Here is an 18,129-nt window from a genome sequence, read left to right as displayed (position 1 = left end):
CCAAAGGGATTCTCTGTCATCCGTGAGGCCAGCCCTGGGGGGGGCTTTGAACTGGCAGGGAAAGGGGCTAGAAAGCTGAAAGCAGTGGCCATAACCAGGAGACATGGAAGGCAGGAGGGTGCAGATCAGAAAAAACAGGCTCTTGCGAGCCAGGGGCAGAGAAGATGCAGGCGGGGGAGGGACTGGGGAAATGAGCACATCTGAGCACATCCTGGTCATTTGGGCAGTGATTACAGCCCAAGGTGGCCACCCCCAAAACCGGCCACACAAGGAACTCACAAGAAGACATCCTGAGGTTGCAAACATAACCTTGAGAGCACATGTCTAGTCCTAATAAATCATGTCATCTTGTGGAGAAAAAGAGGGTGAAGCTTCAAAAGGCTGACCCCCTGTATGCAAACACCTACGGTTTAACGTGAGGAGACATCTGTTCAGCACCTGCCATGTAACAGACACTGCGCCGGGCGCGGTATCTGAAAAAGTACAACTGCGACTCTTGTCTTCATGGAGCTTCCAATCAGGAAGTGACGTGGAGTGTGATTCTGGGGCACTGAAGTCATGTGTTCGTTACGACAGTCTAGAAAAGGCTGTGGTGACAACTGCCCTCCTCCGTGGGGGCCCATGGGCTGTGGCAGGGAGGGGCTCATGGCCTTTGAAGGATGAAGGATGAGGAGGTGTTCACAAGGTGGATGGGGGTGGGGCGAGGGGCACATTCCAGAAACAGGGAAGGCCACGCATGAGCAGAGAAGCAAACAGAAGGGCGTGTCTGGGAGGCTGCAGAGGGTTCAGTAATCGTGAAGCTTAAAGAGCCAGAGACCAGAGACAAGGCTGACGCAGCAGGAAATGACAACCCAGCCACAGCGGCTCACGCTCCGTGCTGACCACACACCAGACGCAGTTGGGGGCTTTACATTTATTAATTTTTCTAAGTGTGAAAAGGCCCTACGAACGAGATTCTGTTACTATCCTCAGTTTACAGAGGGGAAAACTAAGGCCCAGAGAGTCAAAGCGACTTGCTCAAGGTCACAGAGTGAGAAGTGGACGGGCAACTGAGCTTTAGCTGTGCCTCCGCTGCTTCCGCCAGGCTGGAGCTCTGGGCCGGGCGGTAGGCCACGCAGAAGAGCTGGACTTAAGTCCCTGGGTCCTAATGGTGGAGCAACGTGACCCGTGTGCCATCTGGAAATGCACAGTCAAGGTGGTCGGTCTTGGTCAACCGCATCACCCATCCACAAACGTTCTGCACGGGCAAAACCGCAAATTCCTTTTCCCAGGGAAGCCGTGGGCAGCTCACATCTACAGGGCAGGTTAAACTTGCCAGGGGCCACCAGAGATCATCTTCGTTGTCTAATCCTCCTAACCGCCCTTCCTGAGACAGAGCACTGTGTCTTGTCCCCGCTGCACGCCCCACGGTTTGCCAGATGTCCACGGGTAATTTCTTGGTGAGGCAGGACGTGACTTCTTTAGTCCGTGAATTTCAAGGCCCAACTTGGAACTGTACTTCCTGCTCCCCGCCACTGGACTGACTACGAAACAAAGGGCTTCTCCTCCCTCCACTCGCTCACTCACAAAGTATTTCTGGAGCACCCGCCATGTGCAAAGTGCTTCAGATGCTTTAAGAAACATTTGCAAAGGCTCTACGCCCCTCTCCCTCTCTCTCTCACGCACGCACGCATGCACAGAGGCGGCAAATGCTACTCTGTTTACCCAGCGAAGAGCGCAGCACCTGTGCGAGCATCTGCTCCGTATTCACTCGGAGGCATCAGAAATGCTAATTGTGAAATGCGTGGGGACAGGGAAGGGAGCCGGGGACGAGCAAATGGAAACGGAGGGCGTTTTTCGCAGTGTGCTGGTGCTCTCTGATCCCCTGCAAGAGGCTGGCAGACAACTCGTGCTCAGAAGAACAAGCACGGTTTGAGACTCAACCTGCGTGAAGGCCGCTGATGTGTTAGCTGACGGTGTCCACTCAGCATAGATCAAAGGTCCCAGGAGCACTCAGGGGCTGGCTGCACTCAGCTTCCACACCCCAGCACCTAGACCTGCTGCTGCTGCTGCAGGCGGCTTTGTTTAGAAGAGCACCAACAAGCGGCAAGGTGGCAGGGAGGCACAGGCACCTCGCGGTGGTGGCAGGTGGCAGGAAGTCTACATCCTACAGAGAGCTTGATGGCCTAGGTGTGTCACTTCTGCAGGGACCACAAACCCCGTGCAGTCAGTGGCCAGGCACTGGGCACAGCCTTCCTTGCCTTTCGCCTCAGTTTCCCTTTCTGTCAAGTGGGGAAGGTAGCCCAAAAGAGGTATGATGAATAAAGAAAAATACAATGGAAACCAAGAAGCCACGCTAAAGAATGGGCAGGAGTCGGAGCAACTTGGTTTTAATTCTCCCGGCAACTCAACCGGAATGGTAGCCGAGGAGGTTAACTATTGTCCCTCCATTGCTACAACAGTATCCTTCAGAAAATGCAAAACTCCAGCTCACACTTAAGAGGAAGTTGAGAAGTTAATAAAAAGAAGAAAGAGCTCAAGTCCTTAATGCAGAAAGTCCTTTGATTATCCACTCAGGGGCTAAGACACACACCATAGATATTCTCATCCCCATTTTACAGATGAAGAAACTGAAACTCAGGAAGGAGAAGGTCCTCATTCAAGGTTGCTCGGCTAACAAGAGATGACGCCAGAAATTCAGCCCCATCTTTGCAGTAGACTGAGCGACTCTGAAGAAATGTCAAACTGCCGTGGATGTCAGCAGGTATCTCCGCTCCCCTAACACATGCGATTCCGTCACAGCCCAGGAATTTGCCCGTGGCACCCCCATCTCCACACTTTTGAGCCCCTACGTTCTAGGACAGCTGTCTGGTCTCCAAGAGGAAAGAGCGAAAAATAACATGCACCAAAAACAAATGGGCCAGCCAGCCTGGAGGCGGAGTGGACTTTGGTACTAATAAAACCCGAGCCCTGTTGAGGTTACCAGACTGGCTCCGGGGTGTGTAGTAAAAACTGCAGTTCCAAACAAGCGGGCGGGCCAGCCGCAAGAAAAGGGGCCCCCTGAGAGCCACAGAGAGAAGACATCACGCTTGCCGATGACCACCCACGAGCGAGAGCCAACGCATCCGGCAGCTTGGAGCCGCTCCAAGCCATTAGCCAGCACCGAGCACAGTCGCTCTGCCCGAGCTGATGTTCGGCAAGAGCTACAGGAATAAAAGAAAAAAATAAAACCCCAGTCTAACAAAAAGAGAGGTTAAAGAGAGAGACGAGTGGTCTACGAATGGTGGGGTGGTTGAGGGGGAGCCCAGGGGTGAGGGAAGGTGGGGACTGAGCACACCGGGCTGACACGGTAGTTGCAGGCCATGCGCGCGAATCCTAGACAGCTCAAAGCTGGAAGCAGGGACCTACACGTCCGGAAAGCAGGCTGCTCATAGCGGGAGTGCGGCCATGCCCCACCCGGGCTATTTCTGGTCTGATCATACGTGAATGAGTCTCCCTGTCACCCCAGACGGCTCCAGGGGCTGGCTGAGCTGTGACAGACAGAGTCACCTGGGACCCTGGGTGTTTCTGGAACCCGGTGACTCACTCCCAGATGTTACTTCACATCTTTTAAGTGCCCAGGGCATGTGTAGAAAAGACGCAGTCCCTGCCTTTGCAAAACTTGTGCTACCAGAAAGAGGCACAGTTGTGTGACATATCAGAACCCAAAACAACAGCCACCGACCCGGGAATCACACTGGGCAGGCGCACCGCCTCCCTGCCCCGGCCCACCCAGCCAGCTCGAGCGCAGCACGGACACATGAGAAAGAAACCCACAAACCGGCTAAGCCCTGATTGAGGGGAACGGGGCTTACAGAACCTAACTTGACAGGGAAGGGGTAGCATTCGTCCTGCGAAAGGATTCTCTGCCAAACTTAGCCCTCCCGCCCGTATCTTACATGATCTGCTTCACCAAAATTCCATTTTCTCGCAGTCCATCAGGGCACAAAGTGAACCCCGATTGTACACATCGAGTCTCTTTCATCCAGGTGCTGGGGAGTCGGTGGGCCCCCGTGCAGCAGAGAGTCGAGAGCGAGGCATACAGGGCGTATTCAGACAATGGGACGCTGTGGACATACAGCCGCCACCATGCTCACGGGCTGGGGAAGGCTCCAAAGGTCTCCAGCTGAAGAAAGCTGAGGCAGGAATACACTCATCAGAAGCAAGAGCAACGGCAGCCCCAGGGGGAAGTTCGGTAGTGAAAGTGGTGTAGATAACAAACGAGATGATGTGATCGTTACGTAAATGAGGTTATGATGATGTGATCATTACGTAAATGAGGTTATGTGAGCAGCTTGTGTTTGAAGACTTTTGATGACTGGTCCTGATTTCTAGGCCGGAATAGAAGAACGGAGACCAGCCAGGAAGGAGTAAAATTGAGGCAAAATTCCTCAAGGCCTGGCAAGGTCAAGTGCCAGGGTCACTGCCAGGCAGGGAAGGTGGGTCAGAGCGCACGGTCTTCAAGGGCTTCGTCTTTTATTCCATTCCAGAACTTGGCCTAACCCTCACCAAGTGAGGTGGCCTAGGTTTATGGTTTCCTCGTGTCCACTCTGATGTTACTGGAACTTTCAAGGCTACTGGAGAAGAGAAGAGAAATGTTCCTTCTAGGCAAGGCCTGAAAACAGAGGTAACAGGACTCTGAGATACGAGAAAAGGGATGCTACGAACTCCTCCTGGGAACCCCTGCATGCCAGGCAACACTTGCTGAATGGACAAACCCTACTGCTCCATTGTCTGCCTGTACGGATTACTGCTCTCTCCACGCCTCAACTTGCACATCTGTAAAATGGGGATGAATACCACTGACTTCACAAAGGCTGTCAGGATAATAAGCCATCTATAAACACTACTGCATACATTCTTTACAGCTGTAGTCAGTGCTTGCTGCCTCTAACAAGAGGGTAACAAGAATGGCTCTGGGAGGGCTTTGCCATTTAAGGTAGCATAAAGGACACTCTAATTTGCAGCTATTGGATTCACTGTCAGGCCAAGGAGCAGGGGTGGCCTGACAAACAGCACCCACGGAGCACTCATGGAGACACCTGCAGGTGTCCCAAATGCATGCTGCGGTAAGAAGCCACCGAAAGGTTCACCCAGGAGCTTCCTGAACATGGCTGAGTCTTCCATGGAAAAACAAAACCCCTAAACCATGCCTTAAAAAAAAAAAAGGCATTGTTGCTGCAGCAATATTATGCTTTCTGCTTGCTTCTATAGGTAAAATGCATCAGAATGTTTTTTATAATTTGTAATCCAAACACCCAGCTATATTCCAAGATGCCAGTTCCTCAATACGGGAAGGGTGGTTATGAGGGTAGGTTTCTCACTGACGGAAGAGACGAGACATCAAGGCTTTATTGAGAAGGAGGATAAGGTTAGAGGTGGGCTGCCTGGCTGCGCAGATTGAGAACTTCCTGATCAAGCCGAGATCAGAGTGGGTTGTTTAGGGGGTTGCGTCGGTGCATTGGAACAAAGCAGGAACTTTTCTGCAGGAAACAGTTAGAAGTTAATGCTTTTTAAATCAGGAAAGTGGCCCTGGGACTTCAAGGTCCCTTTCGATCCCAAGAGCTTGGGTGTAGTGGGATCAGAAAGGACAAAGACGGAGACGTGGGCGGGGCCGGGCACAGCTGGGACACCTTCCTCCCATCCACTTGCTTTTCTTTCACTAACTGCTTCCTCCTCACCCCATACTGCTGGGATGGGATGTTGCTAATAGGGGAGGCACCTTCCTGGGCCACAGCCCAGGCCAGGTGAGCCTGCAAACATACTCCTCGGTTCAGCACTGCCCAGATGTTTCCGGAATGCCTTCTAAGAGGCAGGAACTGCATGCAGCTTTAAGGCAGCTCCGATGAATAAGGCCTCGTCCAGGCCAGGCCTGGGGAAGTTCAGAGGCCGGTCAGGGAGACCCACACGGAGAGGAAAATGCCAAATTTGGCTTCTGTCACTGTAGAACGGCCTGGGAGTTTCCTCTCCACCCACCTCCCCAACTTCAGGGAGAAAAGTAACCCCTATTCAGTGCTGACCCACCTTGGGGTTTCTAATCTCAGATGTTATCGCGGTGGCAGAAGACAGGCATCCAGAGCTGGAAGAGGTCAGGGACACACGCTGTCATTATGTCACTTTCTAGTCTGAACACATTTAGCATGTCCATGCGCTGCTCAACCAAGTCCAAACTCCTGCCATGGGCATTTAGGCTCTCCATAAAATGGGTCTACCAGCTCTGACCCCGACCCTAATCGTAATGGCTAACATCCCCCAAGCGCTCAGCCTGCTATCAGCCGGGCACTGTGCTAGTTATTTAAGATGTGCTATCCTGTTCGAAGCTCAGGACAGGACCTTTTATGGTGTCATTTTATTGAGGAGGAAGCTTAGAGAGGTTGCCACCTGCCCAAGGTCCCAGCAGGAGATGGCAGAGCTGGATTCGAACTCGGCTGGCCCGACCCCAGAGTGCATGCTCTTAACCACGCCCCAAATCCAACCTGCCCCAGCACCCTCTTCTCTGGCCCAGCCCAGGAAGGCTCACACCCCTCACCTCAGCTCACGCCATCTCCCCTGCCCAGGATGTTCCGTGTCTCTCCCTGGGACCCCCGACTCCCACCTCCCCCAAAATCACACGCATCCACAAGTTGACCTTCTGCTATTTCACCGACTGAACTTCATCATCACTTGCTCTCTCATCTCCTGCCGCAGCGCTGTGTCGTGTCATCAGAGTTCACCCAGGGGCTGCAAACTCAAATCCTACAGGCACCTCGCAGGTAACGGGGGAAGGGGGGGAGCTGGCAAGACATCACACAACAAGTGCTAAGCTGTGTATGCTGAGACCAAACCCCTGCTTGGTTATGCTACCTCTTAAAACACTGTTTGGGCCAGACAAAACCAGTACCACTGCGTCCCTGGGCCATCGCCATGCTGCGTGTCTTGCCACCCCCTTTCCAACCACTCCCACCAGGGCAGCATGAGTGAATTTTCAGACGCTGAAATGTGACAGTGACTCCTCTGCTTAAAGGGCTTTTGGGCTCCTCCATCACCCAGGATGAAGGCCCAACTCCTCAGCATGGCTCTAGGGGTGGAGGCAAGGGGACCCTCGAGACTTGGATCCAACCTCTCCCCTCCCCCTCTAACCCAAGCACCACCCACTCCAATACTTCTACACCTTTGCGCCCCTGATCCTCTCTTCTGGGAAGTCTTTCACTTCCTGTTTGCCGTCTCTTTAAAGACTCCACACATTCAAGCTCAATCTCCTCTCTAAAGCCTTTCCTGACATCACCCCATCCCCAAACCAAGCAGCCTGCCCCCACCTTCCACTCCTTGGGAAGCCGTTCCCACTTCCCCTAAATCCTTCTACGATTGTAACATGTGCCACACAAGTAGCAGGTTATATATTCATTTGCCTCACTGCCAACCACACCATAAATTCTTCACAACCTACAACTATTACAGCTGATACATTTCTTGTGACTTCCAGAGCAGTTGTTCTAAGTCCTAAAGAAATATGCACCAGCCATCCGAAAAACTTTTTTCAGTTGACAGGTGATAATTAACACAAGGAAGAAAGGCCGGGTGCAGTGGCTCATGCCTATAATCCCAGCACTTTGGGAGGCTGAGGCGGGAAGATGGCTTGAGAATAGGAGTTCAAGACCAACCTGAGCGACACACTGAGACCCCATCTCTACAAAAAATTTTTAAAAATCAGCCATGCGTACTGGTATGTGCCTATAATCCCAGCTGCTTGGGAGGCGGAGGTGGGAGGATCGCTTAAGCCCAGGAGTTCAAGGTTGCATTGAGTTATGATAACGGTGCTACATTCCAGCCTTGGCAATAGAGCGAGACCTTGTCTCTAAAAAGATAAAATATAAAAAAAAGAATAAAAAATGAAATAAAAAAGAAGAAAAAGACTAGCTATTAAACCAATTCTTTTTTTTTTTTTGTAACTTCTAATGTTCACTTGAATCTTTATGATGCATCTCAAAGTCAAAGCTAAAAAAAAAAAAAAACAAAACAGGGTCATAGCTGGCTTGGATCAAATCATTTAAAAAAAAAATGGTCTTGAAGTTGGATAGGACGCAGATAGGGAGGAAGAATGGAAAATGCACACTCCACAGAGAGAGGATCATGCAAACTACAACACAGAGGAAGGAAAGAATAAACAGAAAACAAAGACGCAGGGGTCCTGGAGATGTGCCCGCCTGCTCTGTCCTGCGTTGTCCCCTGCCTGCCCTAGACGCCTCCACCCTCGAGCCTCAGATTGGATTCCACAGCCGAGTGAAATCGGGTCTTTCTTCAGGCAAAGCTCAGAGGCAAAGAGGAAGTGGCCTGACCAGTTCCATTCCCACCGACTGCCACCCGGAGGGGAAGATGACCTCACCGGCCACGGAGAGTTTGCTGGTTGGCTTCGTGCTGTTTTCCTCAATTTGCAGTAGTTTGCTCTGAGCAGAACACAAAGGCTGAACTGGCAACGTCCTATGTCAGGTGCCATGTCAGAGGTCACGCAGTGGCAACCTACTGGCCAGATTTTATTCGGCTGGCTATGTTGAAAACGCATGGATTTGCTGCCAAAATATTTAAAAGTCAGAAGACTTGATGAAAGTGTAGGTTCTGACTTCTTTTGGAAAATCAAAAAACGTGATTAATAATCGGCCCGTGAGCCTACATGAGGACGACTGGGCGGAGCTAAGCAGCAGCTGCCCCTTGAGAGCGCACCCTGTCCCCGGCATGCCCCAGGCCACCCACGCTCTCAGGACACTTCCGCTGAACCGGAGCCTCAGGAGTGGTTTGTGTAGGGGACAGACTGTGCTTTTTACAACGGAGTAAGCACCTCCAACAAAAAGCAAATGAAGCCAAGGGGTTCCAGGTACAAAAGGCAACACAAGCACCAATGGCCCCAATGAGGTACCCATCCCAGACCAGGGACTTCCTCAAGGCAAGTCCCGATGAGGGGTCACCTGCCACTGGGACCGACCACCTCAGGGGGCCGCCCCCTCAGCAAGGTCACCCACCCTCATGCCCCGCCAAGCTGCTCCTCCTTTCCCAGGCTCTTGAGAATTCCCCTTTTCAGCCCAAATTTTCTTGTTCCAACCACCAGGATGGAAGATGCAGCCACACGCCCGTGCAGGGGAAGAACAGGGACAGGGCACACGTGCGTGGAGGAGAAATCCTGGCTGTCTCTGCGGTCTGGTTTTCACCTGCCTGTGTTTTCGAGCTTCTCCGGGCTGACCCGACACAACTTTTTCAATGAAACACCGGCAGTTTTGTAATTTTTACGATAAGAAAGGGAGCTCCAGGTATAGAACTTCAATTTAGAATAATTGTCTTGTAGGAAATAAAAGTTTAATTAAGAAAAAAGATAAAGATAAAAACCAACTTCCTTTTGGGAAAGACATTCAGGTAAAATTCTATTAATACCTCGTTCACAGGGCTTTACTTCACGGCGGGGGCATATTAGGTAAGAGACTAGTCTGGAGTCAGAAGACACGGGTTCGAATGCTGCTAAGGCAGCTTCGTGACCTTCGAGCCTTTTCTGTACGATGACAGTGTAAGCGCTGATCGCCGAGATCTGCCGGGAGGCCCACACGAGAGAGGCAGCCACGCAAAGCGTTTGGGACGCTGCCTGGCACGCCCCGGGGCTCAATGCCCGTGGGCCAGTGTTACTGTAGGGCACACCCTTACTCAGGATGACCTGACAGCAGAGAAGAGTGAGAGTCAGGAAATGTCTGAATGGGAGAATTCACTCCGGCCAAAAGATAAGAATGGAGAGCTGTCCCCTGGGCTCCCTGTGACCAAGGCAGGACCGGATGGGAGCTGTCTCAGGACAAGACTGATGTTCCTCCTGGGTTTGGTCCCTTGGTGCTTCCTCAGAAGAGCACCGGCGTCGTTCCCGGGCCCCTGTGCTGTAATCGGAGGCAGCCTTGGGGAGGGCAGTGCAACCGGATACCCCAGAGGCGCAGCGTCGTGAGCCACCCAAGCCCTCCCGTGTTCCCTCCCCGACCGGGAGGCTGAGAAGTCGACTGTTCTGGCTCATGAAGTGCTCTCAGAGCAAACGTGAACTCAGCCCTCCCCGAGGCCAGCAGGGGAGGGGAGTGCAGCAGGCGCTCCAGCCTGCACCAAGCTGCCACGACTGCCATTTAGACACGGCAGCTTCCTGCGTGCAGAGCAGAGAGATGGCATCTCGTGGCAGGGGGCCCCCAGGCAACAGACAGGATCCCCCCATGAAGATGTGGCGGGCTGGGGAAGGGACGGCTTCAAGGCTCGGTTATGAGGCTCCAGCCCAGCATGCTGGGTACTTGCTCATTTTAATTGGTGCCACCGCCAGTCTGGTGACACCTGGCATTCTGCCTTGGTGAGACCCTAAAAAAGCCAGGGGAATGACTCCGGCGGTGCCAATGCCCAAGCTCCGTGGGAGGCTGTGAAAACAGAATTGCTGCTGGTCTCCAGCTGCCATGCTGCCTCAGCTTCCCAGCTCGGCAGGGGACACCCGCTGTGCCAGGAGACAGGCAAAAAGGATCCGGGTCTCAGCCTGGGCTCAGGACCTCTGCTCGTGGAGGATGTTCCAAAGCAGCAGCCCAGCCTCTACCAAGACAATAACGCCTGTGGCTGGCCGAGCACTGACCCTGTGACCGCACACATGACCTCACTAAGTCCCCCCACCAACAACCCTACTGGCAGATGCCACTGTGATCCCATTCTACAGATGCAGAGGCCAAGGCTTGGAGAAGTTAAGCTCTGTACTCAGCTCAGCCACTCCACCACCCAGGGTATCACAAGTGACAAAAGCTGTACAAGTCCCTCAGGCTTCCTTCACTCTTTGACAAGTATGCTGGGGATGCCCGGTCAGAGAAGGAGCCACAGCACAGATTTCTGTGACAGAGAGTCCACCTTGGGTGGATCGTCCTTTGGTCCAAGCCCCACTGCTCTCACCCAGCTCCTGTTGGCTGGATCTGCCCTGGGCCAACAGCTCTGGCCCACCTTGACTGAACCTGGCACCAACTGGCTTTGGCTACAAGAAGACTCTGGAAAGACAGCACCACATGCTGGCCCCTGCCAGGGGACAGTGACCCTCTGCACTGCTGACAGCTGCACTGGGTCCTAGTAACTCCCGATGGTGTGCCAGGTATCAGGGTGAAGGAGGGAGAGGGGAGCTCTCTGCTCTGTTACCCTGGGCCTCCCCGTGTGGCTCGTCACCCAGCACCAAGGCAGAGACTGAGCACCCTGCTCAAACCTCAGCCAGCCCCCTCATCCCCAATCCTTCCCTCACTCAGAAAAGGCAAATGGGGCAGCCCATCTTAGGCAGCGGTAGAGTTTAAAGGCAACAAGAAGACAAAAGCTGAGTGTGACCAGAATGATGCTGGAAAATTCCTTATACTGCCCACAACGTTCAGACCCTGGACCTCTGATTCCCTGAACGTGGCGGTCTAGACGCTGCCTGATGCGTGATGTGGACTGTGGGCTATCTCTAAACCGCTCCATCACACGCCAGCCCCGCGGACTGTTTTCAAGGTTATTCCTGATTCCCAGGCTTTAAACACCTCTGCTCATACCTGCCTCCTTTATCAACCTGACACCGTTCTGCCTGTGAGTCATTCATTAGCATTTTAGCAGCCATTCCTGCAGCCCAAAGATGTCTGAGTCTCACACAGCATCCATACTCACCTACATAAGGAGAAAAATCCAAACCCTCGAGTTTCCTGCAGGGATAAGGCCCTAGCATAGGGTTAAAGGTCACAGACAGCTCAGCCAGATTTCTGGGAAAGGAATCTGAGGAAAAGGGTAGGAAGGTTAAGGGCTGAATTGTCCCCCCACAATTCACATGTTGAAGCCCTAACCCTTGTTACCTCGGAATGTCCCTATATTTGGAGACGGGGCCTTTAAAGAGATAATTAAGGTAAAATGGGGTCATATGGCAGCCCTAATCCAACAGGACTAGTGTCCTTGTAAGAGGACGGACAGACTAGGGACAATCATGTGAGCACACAGCAAGGTGGCTGTTTCCAAGCCAAGAAAAGAGGCCGTAGAAGAAACCAAACCTGCCGACACCTTGATCTGGGCTTCCAGCCTCCAGAACTGTAAGAAATTAGATTTCTGTCATTCAAGCCACCAATCCATGGTATTTTAGTTATGGCCACCTGAGCAGATGAGGAGAATGTAGGTTCTGAGCCAGAAGAAGGCCGCAGTGGCTGCTGGGTCAGGACGAAGGCCCAGCCTTGCTCAAGGATCACACCCTTAGAGAACCTGCTTAGTTTCCGATGGCTTATGCCCATGTGCCTGCCAGCTCTGCTGACAGCTCTGCCTGCATCCTGCCGACTCCCTAATACCTCAAGGGTTTACAGATTGGTCAGTGATGGTGGCCTCAGGGACAATCAGCTGTGCTGGGAGAAATGGGACTTGAACACTGGTTAGAAGAAGAGGCAGGAAGGGACGCTGCCCACCTCTCGCGAGGGCCCTCAGCCCCTGCCATGAAACCCAACTAGGTTTATTCCGGCCACGATTTGCTGGGTACCTACATATGTAGGCACTGAGCTGTGTGGTACAGAGATGAACGGAACTCAGGGCCTAGGAAGTAATCAGACAGCTAAACAGGTAATTAGCACCCAGTAATCTACTTGCCTAATCAAGATACCAACAGAAAAGGGCAGTGAGTAATTAGCTCTGCCAGGAAGGCGAAGTTCAGCGAAGGCTTCAAAGAGAAGGTGTTATCAGCAGGGATTTCAAGACAGGGCTGGAGCTGAAGAGCAAACAAGAGGCTCAGGAAGGCATGCCAGGCAGACTTTCCAGCAAGGTGAGAGGTTCAAGAATGCACTGGGGACTCACCGAACTGGAGGCAGTGTGACACTGTGGGCTGAGGCACGGACGAGGACCCGTCAAGCAAGAAGGCGCGAGAACACGCAAGGCCGTGCGCACGAGTTGAAGAGCTTGGCCTGCACCCTGCAGGGATGGGCAGGTCCTGAGGAGCTTGAAGACAGGGCAACGGCCAGGTTGGATGCGTGTTTCAGACGGATGCTCAGGCAGCAGGGAGGAAGGTTAATGCCAGGATCGAGCAGGAAGTATCAGAGGTCTATGCCAAGGCAGAGCGAAGCTCCTCTGACATCTCTCCTCTGCTCAGGGGCCCTGCCGTTCTCCCTCACCAAGCTTGGCGGGTCACACCCACTAGTCCTTTGAAGTTTTAACAAGTGACCCAGTAAGAGGGTGAAACTGAGGCACTAATGCACTATGCGGAAAACACAATGTCCCTGGACCCCAGCAGTTAGTTATATACTTCATTTTTCTTAAGAAACAGACCAAAATAAGCCACTGACTTCACCGAGATAAAAACAACCTCACTGCTGGCCTGTCCAAGGTGAGTCTTATTGTCGCTGTGGCCTAGTTCCTATTCAGCAAGCTCCATCACCCGTTCAAAGCCTGATCCCGACACAGGACTGGGTCGCTCTCGCCACTTTTATCCCGCAGGAGAGCTGGACGCCCACCCTCGGCTCAGACACTCTGGAGGGATCTAAAAGTGATACTCGCAACGACAGACAGGATTTCCCATTTAGGATCTTGAGCCTGGCTATTTGCAGACATGAGCCACGCCCTTAGCAGGCCAAGCACCCTCCCTCACTGGGTGGTATCCTCCTCTGAAGCCAAGACCCGGCCACGTTTCCTTACATCCCTTTCTGCTAAGCACCAAGTCACCTAACCTCTCTGAGGCTGTCTCTTCCTCTGTAAAATACAGATAATACCAGTAACTCTGTCTTGAGGTTATAGGATGAGATAATATAAATGCTAAGGGCCTGAGCTCACGTTTATCAAGGGCTTGTGAAGAAAAAAGGAGAAGGTGGAGCCGGAGGAGGAGGAAAGGAGAAAGAAGAGGAGGGGAAGGAACTTAGGTGTCAGACACTCCTGGGTTCAAAGTCTCTGCTCAACCACTTTCTGGCTGTGTGACCTCAGGTAAACTACTTAACCTCTCTGACCCAAGTTTCCTCCCCTACAAAATAGGGATAATACTGCCTACCTTGCTAGGGGATCTTAGATAAAGGCCTGCAATCAAAGTCACTGCTTTCTTGGCCCTGAGTGGTGCTTAGGGAAGAATCTGGTTTATGTTCTAATCCTGCTGGGCAACCCAGCTTTGCCACCCTAGATGGGGGTGAACACGCCAAAGCAAAGAGAGGCCCGTTTATAGGAAGCCAGGGCCCCCGCTGCACTTTCACCCCCAGGAACACTGCTCCCCTTCACTTCCCAGGGGAGGCTGCTGAGCTCCCTGCAACCCAACTGTTCTCTGGACAACTGTTCAGCTGGACAAAGGAGATGGCAGAGCCTGGCTCATCTCTCCCTGGGCCCAAGTGTCTTCCCTTGTGAACAGGAGAGGAACAGTACCTCCCCGCCCTGGCCGCAGGGCTCCGGTGGAACATCTGTTTGCTAAGGAGACCCTAAAGCCCTGGTCCCCAACATCGTAGGACGCTCCAGAAAAGGCAGGTTATTTTAAGTCTCTCCTGAGCCCAAGACCTGAGCAAATGAAAACAGATGGCTTCAGGATGAGGACCAGAAAGGTTTTTAAGGCCTCGCATCCTGCCAGAAACACACTTAAAATTTTTAAAAATTTAAAGCTCACCAGCTCTCTCGGGTTCACTTTGTGCTAGGCTTTGGTTCAGAGGAAGACAAAGCAAAACCCCAAACCCTCAAATCAATGGATCATGACAAATGCTCGCCCCCTTCCACCCTGTCCTGGGCAACTCAGGGCCTGAGAGGGAGCAGAGAGAAGCAGTCAGCTCTGCTTTCCTGCCAACGGTTTCAGATCGGGACAGACGGAGGCTGGTGTTGAAATCTGTTTCTTTTTTTAACAAGGAGTGGGGCAGGGAAGGTAGCCAAGGAGCAGGTCTGCCCGAGGTCCCTGCCAAGCATCCGCGGACAAGCCAAGGTAACTCAGGTGCCAGGCAGGCAGGTGGCTGAGGGAATGAGGGCTTGAGGACAGCAAGCTAGACCCCCCGAAGCATGACGAAGCTGGGGGCGTGGGATTAGAACCCCACAGTCTCCCAGAAGTAGTTTCTGTGTCAGAACTAGAGGCGCAAACATGGGGCCAGGTAACAGGGTACACTCCTCTCCTATCACACCTGAAAGCCATATCATCTTTCACCCTCTAAAACAGAAAAGCAGGAGTCCCCCCCGGCCCGCCCCACTTCTTACTTTTGCTAGGCAGCGCCTCTTGGCCCAGGCTGTTGGAGGGCGCCAGTGGGGCACTGCTACCCTCGTCCAAGGTCAGGATGAGGGGCACGTCATCATCCAAACTCACAGCCATGTTCTCCTCTCCTGCAGCCCTCAGGATGTGATGGTCAAGGCTTTAAAGAGTCTCTGGTTGGAGCTCCCTTTCAAAGCCACTGGGCCAGAGGTGCTTCTCAGAAATTCCTCCATTAGAGACATCTTCTAGGTTTGGGAGATTAAAAAAAAAAAAAAAAAAGACAATTATTAAAACATACCCATTACTGATGAATATGTTCTAGAATTAGATAGCAGTGATGGTTACACGCCTTGTGAATATACTATGACAGTGAATTATGCTCTTTAAAATGGTCAATTGTATCTCAATTTTTTTTTTAAAAAAAGGAAGAGCTATTAAAGTATAATAGCATTAAAATAAGAGGGGAAAACCCTGCAAGAACAAATACTGAAAAGTTAAAGATAATTATGTCTCGAGAATGAGATTAGGGCTAATACGTTCCATCTCTACCTCCTTTATATTTATTTGTGAGTTTTATACAGATTTTAAAGACAACAAATTACAAAGATTTTAAAGACAAAAAAATACAACCATTACAATAATAGTAGTTAATACCTAATGAGTATTAAGTATTACGTACCAGCAGTTTATAAATAAAAGGTGATTGAAACTTCATAATAGCCCCAAGAGATAGGTATTCATAGGATTATTATTCCCCCATTACAGGGTGGAATGTTAAGGCACAGAGAGGTTGAATAACTTGCCCAAGAACCCACAGCTGGAAAGCCAAGCTTTGAACTATGCAGTCTGACTCTCAATCTGTATTCCCAGCCATTACCCTATAATTCCTCGAAGTTCAGGTGCTATATTTAGGTGGCACCCAGCTTCAACGACCAGTAAAGAGTTAGCATACCAGGTGATCTATACTTGCCTATATATATATTTGTGTATGTATTTTTAGAGATATATATATATACATATATACACACATCTTTCTCTCCAACTTTACTAAGCAGCCTCTCAGGAGTTGTTAGACACATACTCCCAAGACCATTCTGAACTTCGCTGGTAAACAATACGTATCATTCTTATATAGGCATCGTTCTCCTAGATTTAGGCATTTAAGGAAAAAGAACAACAGTATTTTTTAAAATGACGGTCAGAGTCACACAGTAAAAGCGCTCATCCTTAACTGCCAATTTAAAACACTCAGAACTAGCCTGTTGCAGCTCCTATTTATACACATTCCCACTTCCGCTTAGAAGGACCAAAGGAAAAGCAAAGACTCAGCAGATCTCTCTGCAGACCTTTGAACTTGAAAACGCCAGCAGGTTCCTTCCTCAAGCTGCGGACTCTGGGCTGCATCAACTCTGCCTCTGAACTGACCCAGTGAATGGCAACTGGGCGATTTACTTCTTTCATAAATCATCAGAATAACTGCAGGCAGATCCCTGTGTGTAAACAGGGAGCGCCAGTGCATCAGCAGGGAACAGTACATCTTTTTAAACAAGGCAGCAGAAGTAAACACCATTCTATTTGCTCCTAAGCCTGTAGCTCTCTGCCCAGCAAACTTCCTGTGAGAAGACTTTTTAAAGTTGCCTCCAGATCTAGGGATTTATTTTCCTTTTAAATCTCAGTAGTGGGGAGGCAGAAGAGGAAATCCCAGATGAGACGCTACAGTCTTAAGAATTATGTTTTTATTATTTTTTTGGTTTAACTTTTTCCCATGGATATTTTCAAAGATACTCAAAAGTGGAAAATATACAAATGAACTTCCCTGTATCCATTACTCAGCTTTGACAATTATTTCCTGTATTTATTTTGAAGGCAGGAGAATCTATTAACTCACCGAGGTTTCTTAGTTTTATCATTACTATCATAATGGCTAGTGGTTTTTAAGTTTTAATATATGACTACTTGCTTGCACACACTGCTCAGTGGCTCTCAACTGGGGTGATCTTGCGCCCCAGGGGACACCAGCAGACATTTTTGATTGTCACAACATAGAAGTGAGGGGATTGCTAGTGGGTAGAGTCCAGGATGCCACTAAACATCCTACGATGCAAAGGTGAGATCTCCCACAACAAAGAATTATGTGGCTCAAGATGTCAATAGTGCTGCTATTGAGAAATCTTATCTTAGCTAATACTCCCACTTTACAGATGAGGAAACTGAGGCTTGGAGTGGTTAACTTAACTTGCCTCTTATAAGTAAACAGTAGGGAAATGGTACAGCCCAGATTTCAACCCAGGGAGTCTGAATTCGAGGACTCTCTCCGCTTAACCACTACTCTATACCTTACTCCTAGACCCAGTTCCCCCATATGAATTCAAACCCATCATTTTACAGTGAGAAAAATGAGGCCCAGAGAGGGGAAGGGACTTGCCCAAAGTCACACAGTGCAGGAGTAGAGCTAGAACCCAGGACTCCTGAGTCCTAGCCCAGTGCTCCTTTGCGGGCTTTGCTTCTCCCGCTATAGAGGACCCAGAAGGTCACTCTTGGGGAGAGGTCCCAGGGAACGAGGGCCAGTGCCATCCCGCTGTCCGCTGGGGCAGCCTGACTCGGGCATGAGTCTGCTGCAGGGTCACCTGAGGGCTGCAGGCAGACAAGCGGACGGAGGAGGAAGGAAGAGGCAGGAGCGCCGGCTCCAGCTCCACGTGCTCCCAGCCCGGGTCGGGGAGCCCACGTGGGGGTCTCCCGAGGAAGTCGGGGGTGAGGAGAGAGGGTGCAAAGCCCCAGCCTGGGCTGGACAGAGAGAAACGCGGTAGTGACTTCCCAGCGGCCTCTCTGGGCCCGCCCAGCCCACCTCCCACACCGGGGTACCCAGCCACAACCTCTTACTCCGCACCCTCTGAACCCTGACCCCTGACCCCTGCCCTCTCCCCCGGGGCAAGCCCTCGCACCCCTCGGATTCTTACACGCGCCGCCCC

At 51.4% G+C, this 18,129-nt stretch overlaps 1 protein-coding gene across 1 annotated transcript in view; it reads right to left on the bottom strand.

Annotated features, from left to right (window-relative positions):
- The window catches only part of TPCN1 (two pore segment channel 1), a 56,369-nt gene extending 39,813 nt beyond the window's left edge, over positions 1-16,556 (bottom strand). Inside the window, exons 1-2 of the mRNA XM_012663549.1 lie at positions 16,507-16,556; positions 15,169-15,402 (exon numbers count right to left, since the gene is read on the bottom strand). Coding sequence (XP_012519003.1) covers positions 15,169-15,280 — 112 coding nt within the window. The 5' untranslated portion in view covers positions 15,281-15,402; positions 16,507-16,556. The remainder of the gene's footprint in view (positions 1-15,168; positions 15,403-16,506) is intronic.
- Between the last annotated feature and the right edge of the window lie 1,573 nt (positions 16,557-18,129).

Source organism: Propithecus coquereli, unplaced genomic scaffold (assembly GCF_000956105.1).
Source record: "Propithecus coquereli isolate 6110/MARCELLA unplaced genomic scaffold, Pcoq_1.0 Scaffold81, whole genome shotgun sequence".
Taxonomy (NCBI): Eukaryota; Metazoa; Chordata; class Mammalia; order Primates; family Indriidae; genus Propithecus; species Propithecus coquereli.
Note: the sequence above shows the minus strand (reverse complement) of the source record. Positions and strands in the feature narration are given on the sequence as shown.